The 19,495-nt window shown below is 42.4% G+C and overlaps 1 protein-coding gene across 3 annotated transcripts in view; it reads right to left on the bottom strand.

Annotated features, from left to right (window-relative positions):
* nrg1 (neuregulin 1) overlaps positions 1-19,495 on the bottom strand; it is a 619,668-nt gene that overhangs the window by 195,367 nt on the left and 404,806 nt on the right. Inside the window, exon 1 of one of the 3 annotated variants that reach the window (XM_055642154.1) lies at positions 6,400-6,868. The exons of 1 other annotated variant lie outside the window; for it this stretch is intronic. In XM_055642154.1, the coding sequence (XP_055498129.1) occupies positions 6,400-6,493 (94 nt within the window). In that variant the 5' untranslated portion in view covers positions 6,494-6,868. Of the gene's footprint in view, positions 1-6,399; positions 6,869-19,495 lie in introns of those variants that run through there. One more of the 3 variants, XM_055642164.1, reaches the window with a different exon arrangement.

Genomic DNA, 19,495 nt, shown 5'->3' with positions numbered 1-19,495 from the left:
AATGCAAAGTGCTGCATCACTGAGACATCTAGGAACAAAGCAGAAAGGTTCAAAGACAGAATCCCAGTATTAGAAGCTCTGAGAAATAGGGAAGCCTCAATTAGACAAGAGATTTTCATGTTCTGGATGGAAGGCTCTTTTAAACTTTACTTTAGACATACAGCATGGAAACAGGCCCTTCAGCCCACCGCGTGCGCGCAAACCAGCAATCACGCGTACACTAGCACTATCCTACGCACTAGGGACAATTTCACCAATTTTTTTACCGAAGCCAATTAACCTACAAACTTGTACGTCTTTAGAATGTGGGAGGAGACCGGAGCATCTGGAGGAAATCCACATAGTCACAGGGAGAACGTGCAAACTCCGTACAGACAGCAGCCGTGGTCAGGATCAAACCCGGGTCGCTGGTACTGTAATAGGCAGCAACTCTACTGCTGCGCCACTGTGCCACTCCCATTAGACGCTGTTTTGTTCAAGGAATCATTTATCCTGACTATTAATGGCCTTATTATACAATGAGACACAAGTCCCTGCAATAATACCACAGTGGTCAAGTCTGCAACTTACTTAAGCAGCAAAGGATCAGATCATATTAGGCTTTAGACAGGCCAATGAGAACACCTTTACCAGTGCACAGGCAGAGCGCTGTTGCTACCAACAGCCTATTGAGCAATCGGGCCAAACTACAGTGTGGCAGGAAATCTCTTAGTGTTCTGTGCGGAAGGAATTTGCAGCAGTTAATCCAGATGTAATTGCATAGTGGATAAACGATTAACACATCATCATTGCCATTGTCGACTCTGCTGTTGCATAACTGTGGAATATAATGGCTGGGCGGCATCGTTTCAGGTTAGAGGCATCAAAACCTGGTGTGGATTCCAGTTACAGGCACTTCAGCAGCTATTAGAATTAATACTATTAGTAACCACAAGGTTCTTTCACACTGACAGATTTCATGTTGCTCCCTGCCTTAGGGAAGAGTTGCTTTCACCTAATATTCAAATTTCACCCATGGCCTCATTGCCAACTTCCAGACTCGCCTACCCCAATCATTACAAATTACATAAAGTGACAAACGCATGCACATATGGGGAGAGATTTCCCTGGTTCAAATCATACCACAGCAACACACTCTGCACCCTCCCCAAGACCAGTGCTCAGGCCAAGACCGCAACAAATTGCAGAGAATTGTGGACGCAGCCCAAACCATCACACAAACCAACCTCCCTTCCATTGATTCAGTTTACACTTCATGCTGCCTCAGCAAGGCCACCAGTATCAGGACGAGTCTTGCCCCAGTCACTCCCTCGTCTCCCCTTTCGCATCAGGCAAGGTGTACAGAAGTGTGAAATCACACCCACGCAGAATCAGGGACAGTTTCTTCCCAGCTATTATCAGGTAACTGAACCATGATATCAACAACTAGAGAGTGGTCCTGAGCTATTATCTACCTCAATAGAGACCCTTGGATTTACTTTAATCAGTCCTTATCTTGCACTAAATGTTATTCCCTTTATCATGTTTCTGCACATTGTGGATGGTTCAATAGGAGTCATGTATTATCTTTCGGCTGACTGGTTAACATACAACTAAAGCTTTCGACTGTACCACAGTACACGTGACAATAAACTAAACTAAACTAAAAATCCATCTGTAGACTAGATCAAAGCTTGCAGGATCATATCTGAAAATGAATTGTTTTTAATTAACTAAGTCTGAGAACCAACCAAAGAGGACTTCAAAGTGGAGGAGTAGTGATAGATTCTAATTTTCCTCCCACATTTCCATATTTGTTTCCAAACATGAGGCCATTTGGCCCATTCAGTCTATGCTGATTCATAGATCATCCTCACTAGTTTCGCCTTCAATCTATCTTCCCTTCATCCCCATCAAAATAGCACCTTTCTACTTAACTATACTCTAGGGCAACCCTGTGGTGGCCAATTAACTCTTCAACCATCACGTCTTTGGGATCATGAAGAAACTAAAACATTCTTGGGGAACTGTGCATACCCCACACTGACAGCACTGGTGGTCAGTATTGAACCCAGGCCTCTGGAGCTGTGAAGGAACAGCTCTACCAGCTTGTTCCAAGTGTTCTGTACAGAATCACACATATTTGTTGGATTCCTGTAGTTGCCCCAAATCTCACATGTGTTCAGCATAGCCTTATTATTTTTGTGCCACTTTAACATCATGATGGAAGCAAACCCCCAAACAACCTATTTTTGTAGAACAACAAGTTACTTAGGGAGGTTAATGGTTTTATTATCAGTTATAACTATTTAACGACAGAAATGGCAAAAAAAATTAAACATTTGTCTTTATCCTGACCCAGTGACAATAAGGGTTTAGAATTCTAAGACAGCAGGAAGTTCCTTGTAGCTCATTGAGTAACAGAATTGTTCAACAGAGAGGTGGCTTTTTGGCTCATCTTGTCCGTGGCAACTGTTTATGAAGCAACGTAGTCAAGTTTTTACCATCCAATGTTTTGTTTCCAGCCTTTTGCACTTTTCACTCTTCAAAGCACAATAACCCCCAAACTCTCATTCTGACTCATTCCCAATCACAGAATTAAAATAAAGCTGCTGTTTGGAAAGGCAAATGATTGAAAAGATAATGGCTGAAAAATGAAACCATTTAATATCAATTAAAAAAAATGCAACCGATATCACTATGGTCATCTAGTTTGATTAATAATGATTAATTCTTGTCCCGACAAGAAACATTGTCTATCATTCCCACCTTAGATGTTGAGTTACTCCACAGCTGAGTTACTCCAGAAGCTTGTGTTTTACTAAAGTTTGTATCAGTTTAACAGAATGCATTTACATTGGACAGTTTTCTTTTACAGTACGTTGAATGGTTACAAACTCTTTCAACTTAATTAACTGTATTTGACGAGTTTGTGAACCCTGTTCATTCAGAATGATTTTGGCGTGAAATGATTGACTCTGCAGAACAATCTCAACCATTACTAACAGGCAAGTCATTTTAATTGAAAGAACACCTTTAAACAACAGGCCACGGACACCGACACAGCAAATCACTTTGAACCATCTCCAAGTTATTTTATAATTTAAAATATGGAAACCACCGTCAGAAAATTATTTTGTTTCCTCATTGAGACATTACACCAAATAACCTCTTCAAATTTAATGACAGCTTTTATCTATAATGCTGCTCTTGCACAAAAGAAAATTTGTTTGAAATGATGCTCAATTTCAAGGGTTGATATTCTCATCTGGGATTTTGTGAATTAACAGCTTTTACACACGAGTTCCACATTCATAAGGCTAAAACTTTTATGCAGATGTCAAGTATTTAAAGTAAACATAATCTGCAGATCTAAATTAACTGTATGAAGCAGTTGTATGTGAATTTAACAGTCTGAGATTCCTTCCACTGTATATCATTTGTGCTATTAATTAGAAATAGCTCGTTACATGGTGTGGAATGATGAAGTTCTTCCAATAGTGGGTTGGCCTCCTTATTGCTGCCTGTTATCTATCACACTTTTCCATTCTATCTATGTTCTGTCATGCTTTTGTATTAAAATAACAGATTTAATTTTGAAACTTTCGGTTGAATCAAAAATATCTTGTCACACTATTTAAAGAGAGACAGGGGACCTCTTCTTAGTGAAGCTGGGCAATATGTATCCCGCAACCAACAGCTATCCGATTAGTTTCATGTGGCCATTGTTACATCCCTGCTGTGTCCAAATCAGTAGTCAACATTATGCCAAAGGGTTTTAGAAAGCAATGTATAAATTCTGAACTGCTAATTTGTTCATTTGAACAATAGCCACAAGCAAAAGCCTTAAACTGATACCAGTGTCCTGCCAGTGGTAATCTGCTGCAGGAGAGACTGAAAAGATTAACTTGACCATAATGTCATTACAGTCTGTACCCCGGGCAGTATTAAACACAGCCCATGGACTATGATCATGAAACTGGGGAAGAGCAACTCCACATTAGCCCATAATGTGACTGCTAAACCAGTTGCCAGGAATTGGGATACTTTTCAGCTGTTTTTTTAAACATTGGTAATAATTTCAGCCCCTCCTTCTAACAAGGAAAAGTCAGCCATGATAAGGTATTAAATCCATCCTGTGAGCCTTACAGATTCACATCTTAAGTGTGGCAGGATGACTAAAAGTTGAAACAGAGCCATCCACTGAATTCTTCAACTCACATTTCTTTCTAAGTCTACTTCAAAAGCTACCATTACTTTGTAACTAAACTGGACAGATCCTTGGAAAGGAAAGTAGCGGGATAATGTTCTAAAGCAGGCAAATCTTCTACCTTGTTTAAGAAGGAACTGCAGATGCAGGAAAATCAAAGGTAGACTAAAATGCTGGAGAAATTCAACAGGTGAAGCAGCATCCGATGGAGTGAAGGAAATAGGCAACTATTTCAGGTTGAAACCCTTCTTCAGACCTTCACTCCATAAATCTTCTACCTTATTGGAGACCCACATACTATCTTTAGTTGGACTTGCACTAAACGTTATTCCCTTTATACTGTATATGTACACTGTGGGTGACTTGATTGTAATCATGTATAGTCTCTTTGCAACGCAACACTAAAAGCTTTTCATCACACCTCGGTACACGTGACAATAAACTAAACTAAATGACATTAACAGATAGGCATCATGGTCGGCATGAACAAGTTGGGCTGAAGGATGTTGCTGTGCGCTATACGACTCTATCAATCTATTCACAACTAATAGGAATCATGAAACAAGACCATTCAGATTGTTGGGCGCATGCTGGCTCTTGAAATGTGCCACGCTACCATACTTTCCCCATCCTTGTCTTTCTCCCATCAGTAGTTCTGCATCAAGTAGCTATTGAGCTCTTTCCCTCTTTGAAAGCTCTAGTCAGGAAGTCCAGTCTGTTCAGAACACGGTTCCAACACTTCTTAAACTCTTCTTTAAATAGGTCAGGGAACTGGAAAGTAAAAAAGGGGACACCAATAGTCCTATCTAGCTGACCGCCTGTCTGGCACACTAATCTTCTGAGTCCCATTTACCTCTTTGTTCTCCCCTCCAGCTCTCTGTACCTTGATGTCCGCATCTTTTTATTGTTGAAATCTGTGCACTCGCAGCAGAATTTGGAGAGCACAGATTGACAATAGCCAGACTCGAGGTTCTGAGTTCTAGGGAGAGTTTGAAGAGGCTGGGACTCTATTTCTTGGAGCGTAGAAGGATGAGGTGTAATCTTACAGAGGTGTACAATATCAAGAGAGGGATAGATTGTGTAAATCCAGAGTCTTTTGCCGAGAATAGAGGAATCGAGACCCAGAGGTCACAGGTTTAAGGTGAGGGGGGGGAATTTAAAATCTGAGGAGCAACCTTTTCACAAAAAAAGGTGGTGGGCGTATGGAACCAGCTGCCAGAGGAGTATATTGAGGCAGGTATAATCACAACGTTTAAGAAACAATTGGACAGGTACATGGATAGGACACCTTCGATTTTCCAGCATCTGCAGTTCCTTCTTGAACACAGGTTTAGAGGGATATGGGCCAAACGCAGGCAGGTGGGACTAGTGCAGATGGGACATATTGGTCGGTGTGGGCAATTTGGGCCGAAGGGCCCGATTCCACGCTGCATAACTCTACGATTACAGCCTATCTGCCTGCGCTCGCTCGCTAGTTCCCCAAACTCCATTAACGCTTTGGTTAAGACATCGTTTACCTGGTACAGCGCTGGTCTTGGTGTCTGACAAAAGAAAACCCCAGGTTAAAGTGATTTAGTTGCTGCTTCTCCTTGGGAAGTGCACGGAAGGCAAGCAAAGGCGAATGCCCGCACCTAGCAGAGGGCCGGAGCCAGGTGTAAGGTGGCGGAGGGGGAAGAGCTGCCAGTGCCAGGTTAGTACAGGACAGGACAGGACAGGACGAGGTGACCAGCAGAGGGAGCCCACGGGGCGTCCAGCGGCGCTGTCAGCGCACAGAGAAGAGGCACATTTCCAGGTACAAGCGACTCAATCTCCACTCCACAGGGGGCTGCACCGACATTGGACCCAGGTGCACTCGTCACCTACCGGCAAGAGTTCAAGCCCGGCCACCTCTCTTCCCCTCTCTCCCGGCAGAATGAAACGATCAGATTTAAAAGAGAAAAAAATAAATAAATCGAAAGAGGAAAAAAGTCCATTGCAGTCCAGACTCCAGGGTGAGGAGCAGGCATGCTGTGGTGGAATAGTCCAAGGCAAAACATTAAATAATCATTCTCCTGGAGAAATACTTAGGATGAAGGATCGGTGGGAGAGGGTCCCACACTTACAGAAATCGCTAGCGCTGGCGTTTTCTCAATGACAGCTCGGAATTTAGCTCCACGGGAAAACTTTCCCCAAAGTTTAAAAAAAAATTAAAACTGAATAAAACTTTTTACCTGGCGAATCATCTTCCTTGCGTCTCTGTCCGTTTCTGTTCTTTTCCCCTCTGCCTTTTCCTTTACCTCTCTGCTTCGGTTTCACATCGGACATTTCTCTTCTGGTTATTTTGTTGGTTTTCTTTTTATTGTTGTTGCGTGAGTTCTGCGTTTCTTTAAAAGTGATATTCGGAGTCGGAATAAAATCCTCGCGAAGGTGAGGGTGGGTGAGGGAAGCGGCTTTGGAGATCGTGCTGTGTTGTCCTGGGCTGTTCGTCTATAACCAGGTCCCGAATCTCCCAGTCCTCTTCCCGCAGTCTCCTGCTCCTTGGTCCCGATGCCGGACCGCCTCTGTAACTTGCTCTGCAGCCGGCAGCAGAATGACTGAAGTTTTTTTTTCCCCTCCCAAGTCTTGCTGTTTAAACGGCCCACACGTATTGCCCCTCCCTTAGAGTAAAGCCTCGGTAGGACTGACACTTGCGCCAGTGTTTGTGTTCAACTACACATATTTGGTTGGTTTGAGAGGGGGGGGGTTCTTAGTTCTATTCCAGGGAGGGGGTGTTGTGCCTTCAATTTATCTTACATGGGGCCCATATTCCAGCTGTTGCTTATTTTGTTTTGTTTTGTTTTGCTTGTAAAGATAGCATGAGATGCACGTAGTAAAACAGGAAAATGCGCGACTTTTGATAAACTCTCCTTCCCACTCCTTTCCGAGTCCAGGCAGATCACGCTATCAAATATCTTTTCCACGCTCCTCTTAGGTCCATTTAGGAAGCAAATCTGCATTTCCCCCCCCCCACATCCTCCCCAATAAGCAACACCGGGTAATTATTTCCAGCATGCTTTTTGGCCCTTCCAGTGGCTGCTCCTTAGTCATAGAATCACACAGCGTGGAAACAGGTCCTTCGGACCAATTTGCCTCCACCGGCCAACATGTCTCATCTACATTAGTCCCACCTGCCTTCGTTTGGCCCATATCCTTCTGAACCTGTCCTATCCATGTACCTGTCAAATTGTTTCTTAAACATTGTGTTAGCACCTGCCTCATCTCTTCCTATGGCAGCTTGTCCCATACTCCCACCACCCTCTGTGTGAAAAAGTTACGCCTCAGATTCCTATTAAATCTTTTCCCCTCACCTTAAACCTAGGTCCTCTGGTTCTCGATTCCCCTACTCTGGGAAAGAGACTCTGTGCGTTGACCTGATCTATTCTTCTCATGATTTTGTACACCTCCTCATTCTCCTGCGCTCCAAAGAGTCCTAACCTGTTCAACCTCATCCTGTAGCTCAGGCCCTCGAGTCCTGACAGCATCCTCATAAATCTTCTCTGCACCCTTTACAGATGGATAACATCTTTCCTGTAACATGGTGCACAGAATTGAACACAATACTCTAAATGCAGACTCACCGACCTATAACTGCAACGTGACCCAACCTCCCAACTTCTATACTCTATACTCTGACTGATGAACGCCAAAGTGCCAAAAGCCATTTTGACCACTCCATCTACCTGTGGTACCACTCTTGATAAACTATGTACCTGCACTCCTAAATCCCTCTGCTCTACAACAGTCCCTGCAGTTCCTGCCTCTGTTAGTTCCCAAAATGCAACACCTCACCTTTCTCGGAAATAAATTCCAGCCAATTAGCCCCACCTGCCTTTCTATTTATCTATATCACCACAATCCCTGTTTCATTTGGTACTGCAGCTACCCATCAGCGTCGGAGACCACGGTTTAATCCTGACCTTCGGTGCTGCCTGTGTAGCGTTTGCTTGTTCACCCTGTTACTGCGTGGGCTTCCTCCGAGTAATTTCCTCCCATATCTCAAAGATATGTAGGTTTGCAGGTAAAATTGGCCTCTGTGAAATTGCCCCCACTGTGTTAGGTATGAATTACCGTGTGAGTTTCCTCTAGGTGCTCCAGTTTCCTCCCACATCCCAATGCTAAAGCTAGGGGAGCACTATTAACATACTCCTTATGTGTAAGAAGTAACTGCAGATGCTGGTTTAAACTGAAGGTAGACACAAAAAAGCTGGAGTAACTCAGCAGGACAGGCAGCATCTCTGGAGAGAAGGAATGGCCGATGTTTCGGGTCGAGACCTTTTCAGAATTCCTTAGTCACTTATGCTTCCTTATGCTTTAGTCACCTACCGTTTCTATTTTAAAGATATACATGCAAATAATTGTCCATTCTTTCACCATCCCCCATTGACCTAAAGGATGAGCAAGATCTGTAAGGAATCTGTTACAAGTTTCTCCTAAGGGCAGGTGATGTAAGCAAGTGAATAGGAAGTTGTTGCGTCTTAGCAAAACACTAACACGGGAATTAAGGGAAGAACCAGGCAGATGTCATTAATACAGAAGCCAGTATATCCTTCCAAACTCCCAATCTGGACTCATCCTTGCAGTGTAGTTTGTTTGATTGCACAACTGATATGCAGATTGAGAATGTATGTTCCTTCACGGCAGTTTAAAATATTTTCCATGGATTCAACTGAGATCATGTGCCCAACAATGCTGTATATTATTCTGAGTTAGAAATGCAATTAGCCACATCTGGATTCTCAATTAACCACATTTGGATGGTGGGGAATGTTTTGGACAATTCACTAGGGCCCCTTTCCTCCCAATGTCATAATTTAACTCATTGTACAGAAATTATTGCTATGTCTAGCAGTTTTCTTATTTCCCTTCTTCCTGTAACATAATTGAACATGATGAGCATACTTTACCTCATTTTCCAGAAGGCGTTTGATAAGGTGCCACATCAAAGGCTCTTCAGCAAAGTACAAATTCCCTAAGTAGGAGGTAATGTTGACTTGGCTAGAAGAATAGTGGACAGGAATGATTCTTCTTTATGTTGGCAATATGTAGCATGTTTGGGAATGGTGAAGGACCTCCACATTTTACCATTTACGTAAAGGATTTGAGTGAAGACACCCAATATATGGTTGCTAAATTTATCGAAGACCGCTGGGAAAGTATGTTATGAAGAGGATATGAGGCTACAAAGGGACATAGATGGACTAGTAGTAGGCTCCTCTCAGTCATGACCAACCATGGGTGATGCATCCTGGTCGGATGCAAGCCTGGGCGATGTCATATGGAGGACAGGCTGTTGCCCATGCAGCACGTCCCCCCTCTCCATGTCGCTGATCGATCCAAAGGAACAGCAGGGCCGTTACAGTTTGGCACCAGCGCCATCGCAGGAGCTGCCAGAGCGAGGTTGTAGACAACGAAGAACTTACTGCCTTAGGGGCTCTGACTGGATTTTCTTGAGGTTTACTCCTGGAGCCTTTTCCATGACTGGATATGGCCACACGGCAGTGGAGGTTTTAAATCAGAGTTTTCCCTCTCCTAGATGGACTGCCTTCCCAGGCTGACGAGCCCCATCTGCATGAGACTCGTGGGGGCGGGAGCGTCTACCTTCCCGTGCAGGTCTATAGCACCCGCCCATTGCCCAATGATGGACTAAATGAGTGATAATCTTCAAAATGTGGCAAAATGCCAATCATGCATTTTGGTGGTAAAAGTCAGAAAGAAAGATACTCTCTACATCGTGAGGAATTGCAGAGCTCTAAGATGAAGAGGAATCTGGGTGTCCTGGTATATGATTCAAAAACGGTAGCTGGCAGATTCAGCAACTAATTAGGAAAGCTTACTTAATGTTACATTGTTTATTGCAAAGGGGAATGGAAAACAAAATAAGGAAGGTTCTGCATCAGGTATGTAGGGCATTGGTGAGACCACATCTGGAATAATGTGTACAGAACTGGTCTCTTAATTTGAGGAAGGATGTAAATGCACTGGAAGCAGTTCAAAGAAGGTTTACTCTTCAGAAACATAGCATGGGCGGATTGTTTTGTGAGGAGAGTTTAGATGCATCATGCTTTGGCATTTAGATGGACCCGAGGAGGATTGATTGAAATATAAAAGCCTGAGAGGTTATTTCTTCTTGAGGGAGAATCTAAATCTAAGAGGTCACTGTTTAAAAATTAAGCTGGCCTATTTCATTTGAGTCAAGAATGTTTTATTGTCATATGAACCGAAATAGAACAATCAAATTCCAACTTAAACAGCAGCATAACAGATAGTGATGCAAATATGTCGAGATTAAAAGCTGCAGATGCTGGTCCTGCAGATGCAGATCCACACAAAAGAACACAGTGCCGAAGTACCTCAGCGGGTCAGGCAGCATCTCTGGAGGACAAGGATAGGTGACATTTTGGATCGAGACTCTTCTTCAGACTGCTTCTTCAGACATAGTTTTTTTTTCACTCTGACAGTTGGTACTTCCTTCTTCAAAGTGGAAAAAGTATTTGAATATTTTTAAGGCTAAAGTCAAAAGGTTTGTGACAAGCTAGGAAGTGAAAGGATACCAGGATGGCAGGAATTCTGAATTGAGGTTACAATCAGATTGGCTGTGATTCTACAGAATGGCAGAGCAGGTTTGAGGGGCTGGTTGGAGGAAGGTACTCAAAAAATAGTTAAGAAGTAACTGGAAATAGATTAGCTGCTCCTCATTTGTACATTCAGATGCAGTTACACGTATATACGCTAAGGTTAGTGCTAAATAAAGGCTATGTGCATTTTGTTCAGAATTTAGCAAGTTACATACCACCCTTTTACATGGAGTGGAAGCTGACAATGATGGTTTGTAGCAATCAACAGAGAAGGCTAACATGCAAACCAGTGAGCATCAGCATGGTAACAATGGGATTAAAATAATCAGAACGGATTGAATATAACTCCAGGTCCAGATGTTCTAATAGACTGCTTACTCTCTGCATTTGTCAGCATTTTAGCATGGTTTGAATGCATTTGTGAGCTGCAGTATTACTCTTTGTTTTTAAGAGGGAAATTCTGTGCTCATCGAAGGAAGAACTGAGTCTGAAGAGGGGTCCAGACCCGAAACATCACCCATTTTTTTTCGGCTATACTGCCTAACCTGCTAGTCACTCCAGCACTTAGTGTCTCTCATCAAAGGAAAGGCTGTTACCGGTGAAGAATAAAACATACACTATAGAACACTACGGCACAGAATAGGCCCTTCAGACCACAATGTTTGTGCCAAACATGATGCCAAATTAAATTAATCTCCTCTTCCGGCACGTAATACATATCTCTGTGCTTATCCATACAGGCACATATCTACCTGCCTATCTAAAAGCCTCTCAAATGCCCCTACCCTTTCTGCCTCCACTACCATACCTGGCAGTACTGGAACAATAGTATACTTTACCAGATTTACTGCTTGATATCAGCATCAACCCATCCCATTTTGTTGCTCAACACAAACAGCAACAAGGGGTGATCTTATAGAGGTGCATAAAATCATGAGAGGAATAGAACGGGTAGATGCACAGAGTCTCTTGCCCAGAGTATGTGAATTGAGGACCAGAGGACAAAGATTTAAGGTGAAGGGGGAAAGATTTAAGAGGAATCCGAGGGGCATCGTTTTTCAAACAAATGGTGGTGGGTGTATGGGACAAGCTGTCAGAGGAGGTAATTGAGACAGGGACTATCCCGACATTTAAGAAAAAGTTAGACAGGATTGGAAGGATATGGGCCAAACGCAGGCAGGTGGGACTAGTGTTGCTGGGACATGTTGGCCGGTGTGGGCAAGTTGGGCCGAAGGGCCTGTTTCCACACTGTATCACCCTGTGACTCTATGACTCTACGAACAATATAGTCATAAAGCATAGAAACGAGCCGTTCATCCCAACTTGCCCATGCTAACCAAGATGTTGGAACTAGTCCCACACCCATTTTTCGCCCATATTCCTCTAAACCGTTCCTGCCCATGTACCTGTCCAAATGTATTTTACATGTTGTCATAATACTTGCCTCAACAATCTCCTCTGGCAGCTCATTCTATATGCCCACACCCTCTGTGTGAAAAAGTTGTCCCTGAAGTTCTTATTGAATCTTTCTCTTTACTATCCCCAAAACAAAGTTATCCGTATGAACTTTCTTGAATGGAATTGAATGAGGTTATTATGCTGCTCTCCACACTAACCTCAGTTTTTAAGAAATAGAATAAAAAGTACATTCAGCCCATCAGACTAGGTCTCACATGTTAATGTAGCACAGAACTAGCACTCTTAGTGCCTTTCAAACAGCATTGGTTGGTTGAACATTACCAAGGTCTGCTCTGAACACTCAGCAAGTTGGCATTATAAAATAATACCAATATAAAATAATATCCAACGTGGCATTGAATATCCAATAATATTTTATGAGAGATGACAATTATCTTTCAGGCACTGATAGAAAGATCAATAATAACAGAGGGTGAAGATGGGCCCATAATGTTTCCAACATGGCAATTCCTTAAACTTGGTGGTGCTATTGGGTGGGATAATCCATCAACTAGTTGGCTTCCAGTAGTGAATGGAGGATTTTGCAGACCACACTTGCGGCTGATGGGAATATCCCCGGTAGCAAGCCATTCCCCGTTTCATATTTTATTAAATTAGATGTTTAGCACCACAAAATCTAAAGGTAAGGCAGGCAATAAAGAATTTCTATGGGTTATATTGGATATACAGGATAAGAAATCATTATTACAGATTATATTGGATATGCAGTCAGTTCATGTCAGATTTTATGCTCCTCTTGAGTTTTCTTTTGCTTCATTGCTATGAGAAACTTAAATTTAAGATTATAAAAAACTTCCTGCAGTTTAATTGTATCTCAATAATGGATAATAATAATAATAATACAAGAAAGTAGCTTACTGAATGGAATAAAACTAACAGATCGAAAATCATAATATCATCATACGTTTATATGATTGGACAGTAAAATAAAACTTTAGGCAAAGATGCAAAAGTAGCTGTACTTTTTATTTCTTCATTTTATTACAGGGAATGAATTTGTCCTGAAATATTTGGACGAATAGTTGTCTAGTTTGAGTTAAAATTCAGGGCTTGTTCTTTATGCTTTTTGTCCATCCCTATTTCATGCTGTAATTTCAGCTTCATGCCACTGTTTGGCGCTATAGGACCTCCATTGAAAGTGTAATTGAAAGTGCATAAGATTCTTGGTATATTATAAACTGGAAATATGCCCCCCTTTGACCATAAATAAGTGACGTTAAACATGCGCCATTATAAAGGCTTCAGCATTATTTCATCTATAAGAATAAATATTTGGTGAAATATGGCCTAATCAATAGTTGAAAATAAGATTAAAAAGTGCTGGAGTAACTTAGCGGGTCAGGCAGCATGTCCGCAGAACATGGATAGGTGGCAAACGATCTCCTTACATCGAAGGGTCAGAACCAAACAGAAACAACATCTGTGTGTTCTCTATAGATGCTGCCTGACCCTCTAAATTACTACAGCACTTTGTGTCTTTGTTTTGCAAACCAGCATTCGTAGTTCATTGTTTCTGCTATTAAATAGCTGGTTTAGTTTAGTTTAGTTTAATTTAGAGGTACAGCATAGAAACCGGCCCTTCAGCTCAGCGAGTCCACGTCAAAGTTAAAAGTGGCCACTGTGAAATTAACCCCAGTGTGTATGGGAGTTGAAGAGAATGTGGGGAGAATAATAGTGGATTAATGTAGAAGGGTAATATGGGTGGCTGATGGTCTGTGTGGACTCAAAGGGCAAAATGCTGGTTTTCATGCTGTATCTCTCTATCACTGACTATCTGTAAATTGATTATTTGTCTGAAGAAGAGTACTGACCCAAAATGTCACCTATCCATGTTCTCCAGGGATGCTGCCTAACCCGCTGAGTTACTCCAGTACTTATGATTAAAGGGGCCATTTTTATATTAGTAGAACTCCAGGTTCAGTTATTAAAGTTATATTGTCTCTTTAAGAAATGGGTAATTATATCAAAAATTACTATCATAGCAATTGAAAAAGCATTTGGACAGGCACATGGATAGGATAGATTTTTGCGGATATGGGCCAAATGCAGGTAGGTGGGATTAGTGTAGATGGGGCATGTTGGTTGGTGTGGGCAAGTTGGGCAGAATGGCCTGTTTCCATGCTGTATGACTATGGTGTACAGGAACACAAGGGTATGAGGAACAGGAACAAAATGAAGTCAGGGGGCCCCTCCACCATATTGTAATCTCATGACTGATTCAACCTTGGTCTCAAAACCCCAGTCCCACTCTCCCTATTCCCCTTGATTCTCTTGTGAATTAAACGTCTGTCAATCTCTACCTTATCTATACTCAATGATTTTCCTATTGGATTCTAATTGCCAATGAAATGTAGACCGATGTATGGATAGGAAGGGAATAAGTGCAGGTAAATGGGACTAGCCCAGTGTACCAACTTAGTCAGCATGGACAAGTTAGCCATTGAGCCAGTTCCCATGCTATGTAACCCTATGTCTCTATGATTCCTCCTCTACAGATATATTCTGGGATGTCCAACGATTCATGATTCTCTGACTGAAGCAATTTCTCTGCATCTCCATTTTGAAAATGGGGACCGCCTTATTCTGAAATTATGCCCACTATTTTCTGGGTGCCTCTGCTGGAGAACTCATCCTCTCAACATCCACTCTGTAAGACCCCTCAGAAGTGCAGGAGCAATCTTGGGTTTCCTGTTGCTCACTACTTTAATTCCCCATCCCACTCCCACTTCGACCTCTCTGTCCGTGGCCTCCCGCATTGCCACAATAAGGCTTGGAGCAAGCTTGAGGAAGAAAACTTCATCTTCTGCCTTGGGAACTCAATTCTACAACTTATGATAACTCACCTTCTCTTTATGTGTCAGAACTGGTCATATGTTCATAAGTTCACAGGAACAGCATAAGGCCATTTGAGTCTACCCCATCATTCAATTATGGCTGATCTATCCCTCTCTACTCTATTCTCCTGTCTTCTCACCATAATCCTTGACACCCTTACTAATGAAGAATCTGTGAATCTCCACCTTAAAAATACCTCCACAGCCAACTGTGGCAATTAATTCCATAGATTCACCACCCTCTGACTAAAGAAACACCTCCTCATCGCCTGGTCATGGTCATTGCGGCTGTAAGTCATCAATCTATGATATTGGCTCAGTTTTTCTCTCGCCATTAGTATACAAGAACACAAGACAACATAGGATCAGGAGTTGGCGATTAAGCTATTCAAGTCAGCCGCACTATTTAATATGATCATGGCTGATCTAGGCTGGCCACAACTCCGCTTCTTTGGTATATCCACATTCTTCAATCTATCAAATATGTATCCATCTCCATAGAACATAGAACATAGAGTACAGCACAAGAACATGTCCCTCAGCCTACAATGCCTGTGCTGAACATGATGCCGAGATCAACTCTTTTGTGCCTGCACATAATCCATATCCCTCCATTCCCTGCACATCCATGTGCCTATCCAAAAGTCTCTTAAATGTCACTATTGAAACTGACTCAACCATCACCCCTGGCAGCGTGTACCAGGCACTCATCACCCTCTGTGAAAAAAACTTGCCCTGCACAGCTCCTTTGAACTTTGCCCCTTTTACATTAAAGCTACGCCCTCTAGTATTTGATTCTTCCATCCTGGGAAAAAGGTTGAATAAGAACACTCTTTGTTCTTTTAAATTCTACTCAATGCTAGTTCAAACTATTAGTTATTCTTGGTGGGCAAAACCTCTCATCCCAGGATAGCCTGGTGAATTGTTCTGACTCCAACATTCCTATATCATTTTTAGGGAAGGATACCTTTTTTAAGTTAAGCCAGGCAAAGAAGTGTAATCACCATCTGATGGCCGGCAATAATCCAATAGACCTTACCTACCCTCTTGGAAATATTATCTTTGTTCTGCACATCCCTGCCCACCCCTCCACCTTCCCAACACACAACCATCTCTGCAACATTTCACTTCTTTTGACCATCTCTTCTTCCCATTTCTAAGAAAGGGTCTGTGCTTTTGATTTCTCATTCAGAATCTGACATGGTTCAATAATGTCACTTCTCATTCTTTTAACCAAGCTACTTAATGCTTCTTTGAGGATTAACCTCTTTATCCTTGGACCTAATCTCTCCATTGCTTCCAATGCACGCATGTCCTTCTTAACTCTAGAGATTAAAACAATGTACAGTGCTGTAGTTGTCCGGCACTCCTAAAAGTTGCATCAAAATTTGTATGCTGTTTCACACTTGCTTTTTATTCTTTTATTCTGTTCAAAATAAATAATAAAATAAAATAAATAAATAAACAGCTTTATATTGCAAAGCCCTTGCAATAAAAGGCAGCATTCCAATTAGCCTTTTGAATTATTTGCTGCACCAATGAGCTAATGTTTTTGAGCTTCAGTAACTAGGACTTCCAGATCTCTTTGTGCTAAAATGTTGTAATCTCATTTACTTAAAAAAAATAATTTGCTTCTAATTCTTCCTGTCAACTTTGCTAACTTCACACTTTTGCTGCATTTTGTGTTCCCAAACCTGCTCATTCCTACCCATTCCTGATCATCATTTGGTCCCTTCATGGATTGGTAACAAACTAGGACCCTGATACAGATCCCTATGGCACACAACCTGTTACTATTTGCTAATCCAAAAATGGCTCAGTTCATTCAATTCTGTTTCTCCATTTTTAGCAATCACCATCCTCATATAATCCTCATCCAATATATTACAACTACACCATGTGCTCCTGTAACATTTTATGTGGTATCTGATTGAACCACTTCTAGAAATTCAATTTCATGACATTCATTAGTTCTTCTTTAACCAAGTTTGTTACATTCATCATGGGGTAGGGGTAGGGGGCGCTGCTCTGGCAGCGGCTATGTCAGCAGCGCGTCAGTTTTTTTCCAACTTTTTCTTATTTTTTAGTATGTTTTAAAGTATGTATTTTGTGTTTCTTTGTGTGTTTTGTGTGGGGGGTGGTGTGGGGGGGTAAGGGGGAAACCGCTTCGGTCGCCTCCTCCATGGAGAGGCAACTTTTTTTTTCCAGGTCGCCTCCCCCGTGGCCTAACATCAAGGATCGGCGCGGCCTTTCCCGGAGACGCGCCCGGGGCTTCAGCGGCAGGCGCAGCGTGGACTCTCGGCGTGGAGCGGGTGAACCCTCGTTGGGGCTCACTGGAGGGGAGTGCTCCGTTTCGCTGGCGCGGGGCAGCCGGCAGCCTGAAGTCGCAGCCTGCAGTCACGGTCTGCAGAGCTCCAGCTGCTGCGGCGTCTACATCCCTCGTGGGGGACCCGGGGGAAGAAGAAGCCATCACTCACCCGCGGCCAACTTCTACCGCGGGGCCGGCATGGACTTACCAACACCCCTGGAGGGGAGCTTCGACCGCCGGCCCTGCAGTCTACGGTGCTTCTGGCTGCAGCGGAGACTTTAAATCTTGACCGCCGGCCTGCGGCCTACAACAACTTAAAGCTGCCGTCTCCGGTGAGGAAGAGCCAATCCTGGACTGACTCTGGACTCTGGTCTGGTCCACGGGGGGGGGAAATGGAGAAGAACTGGCCAAATTCTTGTGCCTTCCACCACAGTGATGGATGCTGTGGTGGATGTTTGTGTTACATTTTTTATTGTGGTTGTGTGTTCTTTATTATTGTATCGCTGCTGACAACCCAAAATTCCACCAGCCTGGCTATGTGGTCATTAAATACAATACAATCAACACTTTGCATTGCGTCGGAAAAGCAAGGCTGTGTAAGGAAGTACTCATGTATAGTATGATTTGATGTTGTTGAATAGCATACAAACATAAGCTTTTCACTGTAGCTCAGTACATGTGACAATAATAACTCCAGAAAATTTATCAGCATAATTTTCTTTACATAAACTATTTTGATTGCTTGTCTTTATAAAATAACATTTTATGATATTTTGAAACTGCCCTCCATTTACCTATTTAACAATGGATGCCACCATTTTTCAATCACAGATTCAGGCTAACAGCCCGATAGTTTCTTGTCCTCTCTCTCCATTCTTCCTTGAATATTGGATGTAACATTTCCAGTTTTCCAAAAACTATTAAACTTTTCCAAAATTCCAAAAATTCACTAGGCTCCTCAGAACCTGATGAATTTGGCACGATTGTAGCCAATATATCCACTATCTGTGACCCCTAGAAGTAGGGGTCACAGTTTAAGGATAAGAGGGAAGTCTTTTAGGACCGAGATGAGAAAATCATTTTTTACACAGAGAGTGCTGAATCTGTGGAATTCTCTGCCACAGAAGGTAGTTGAGGCCAGTTCATTGGCTATATTTAAGAGGGCGTTAGATGTGGCCCTTGTGGCTAAAGGGATCAGGGGGTATGGAGAGAAGGCAGGGATGGGATACTGAGTTGGATGATCAGCCATGATCATATCGAACGGCGGTGCAGGCTTGAAGGCCGAATGGCCTACTCCTGCACCTATTTTCTATGTTTTCTATGTTTCTCTACAGCCACATCCTTTAAACTCATCAGGTCCAGAGGATCTCCCAGTCTTTACCGTTGGTTTGCCTAGTTTTTTTTCTATTGTGATAGAGATCATTTGATATTCCTTCTCATAGCCCTTGATTATCTTCTATTATTATAGGAATGTCCAACTGATCCAAAATAATTCTTGGAAAGCCTTACATTTCTCTATTTCCCATTAATTCCTCTGCCTTATATTCACATTACATTCAGCCATTCTCTTTATGTCTGTCCAGACTGATAGTACATTCTGAGCTCTGAGCCAACATTGTTTCTCACCACTGCAGTGAACTCATCATGTTTCAATAGAACTAGCCCACCTCCTTTTACCTATTTGCCTTCCCTTCTGAAATATTTAATAGCCATCAAAGATTCAGTTCACAGTCTTGATGAGCTTACAACCATGTGGTCACCATGTGGTACTGTAAGGGTTACAGAGTCATAGAGTCATTTAGCACAGAAACTGGCCGTTGGACCCACCCAGCCATTCTTCCATCTCTCTTCCTTTCTTGATCGGACTTTACTGGACTTTATCCTGCACTAAATGTTATTCAAGTTATTCCCTATATCTGTACACTGGGGTTAGCTTGATTGTAATCATGTATTGTCTTTCCACTAACTGGTTAGCATGCAACAAAAGCTTTTCACTGTACCTCAGAACACGTGACATTAATCTAAACTCAAATCATTAAGGGTTATTAAGGGTTTGGACACGCTAGAGGCAGGAAACATGTTCCCGATGTTT

The sequence above is a fragment of the Leucoraja erinacea genome, chromosome 1 (assembly GCF_028641065.1).
Source record: "Leucoraja erinacea ecotype New England chromosome 1, Leri_hhj_1, whole genome shotgun sequence".
NCBI classification, from domain to species: domain Eukaryota; kingdom Metazoa; phylum Chordata; class Chondrichthyes; order Rajiformes; family Rajidae; genus Leucoraja; species Leucoraja erinaceus.
The sequence above is the reverse complement of the archived record's forward strand: the minus strand, read 5'-3'. Positions and strand labels throughout refer to the sequence as shown.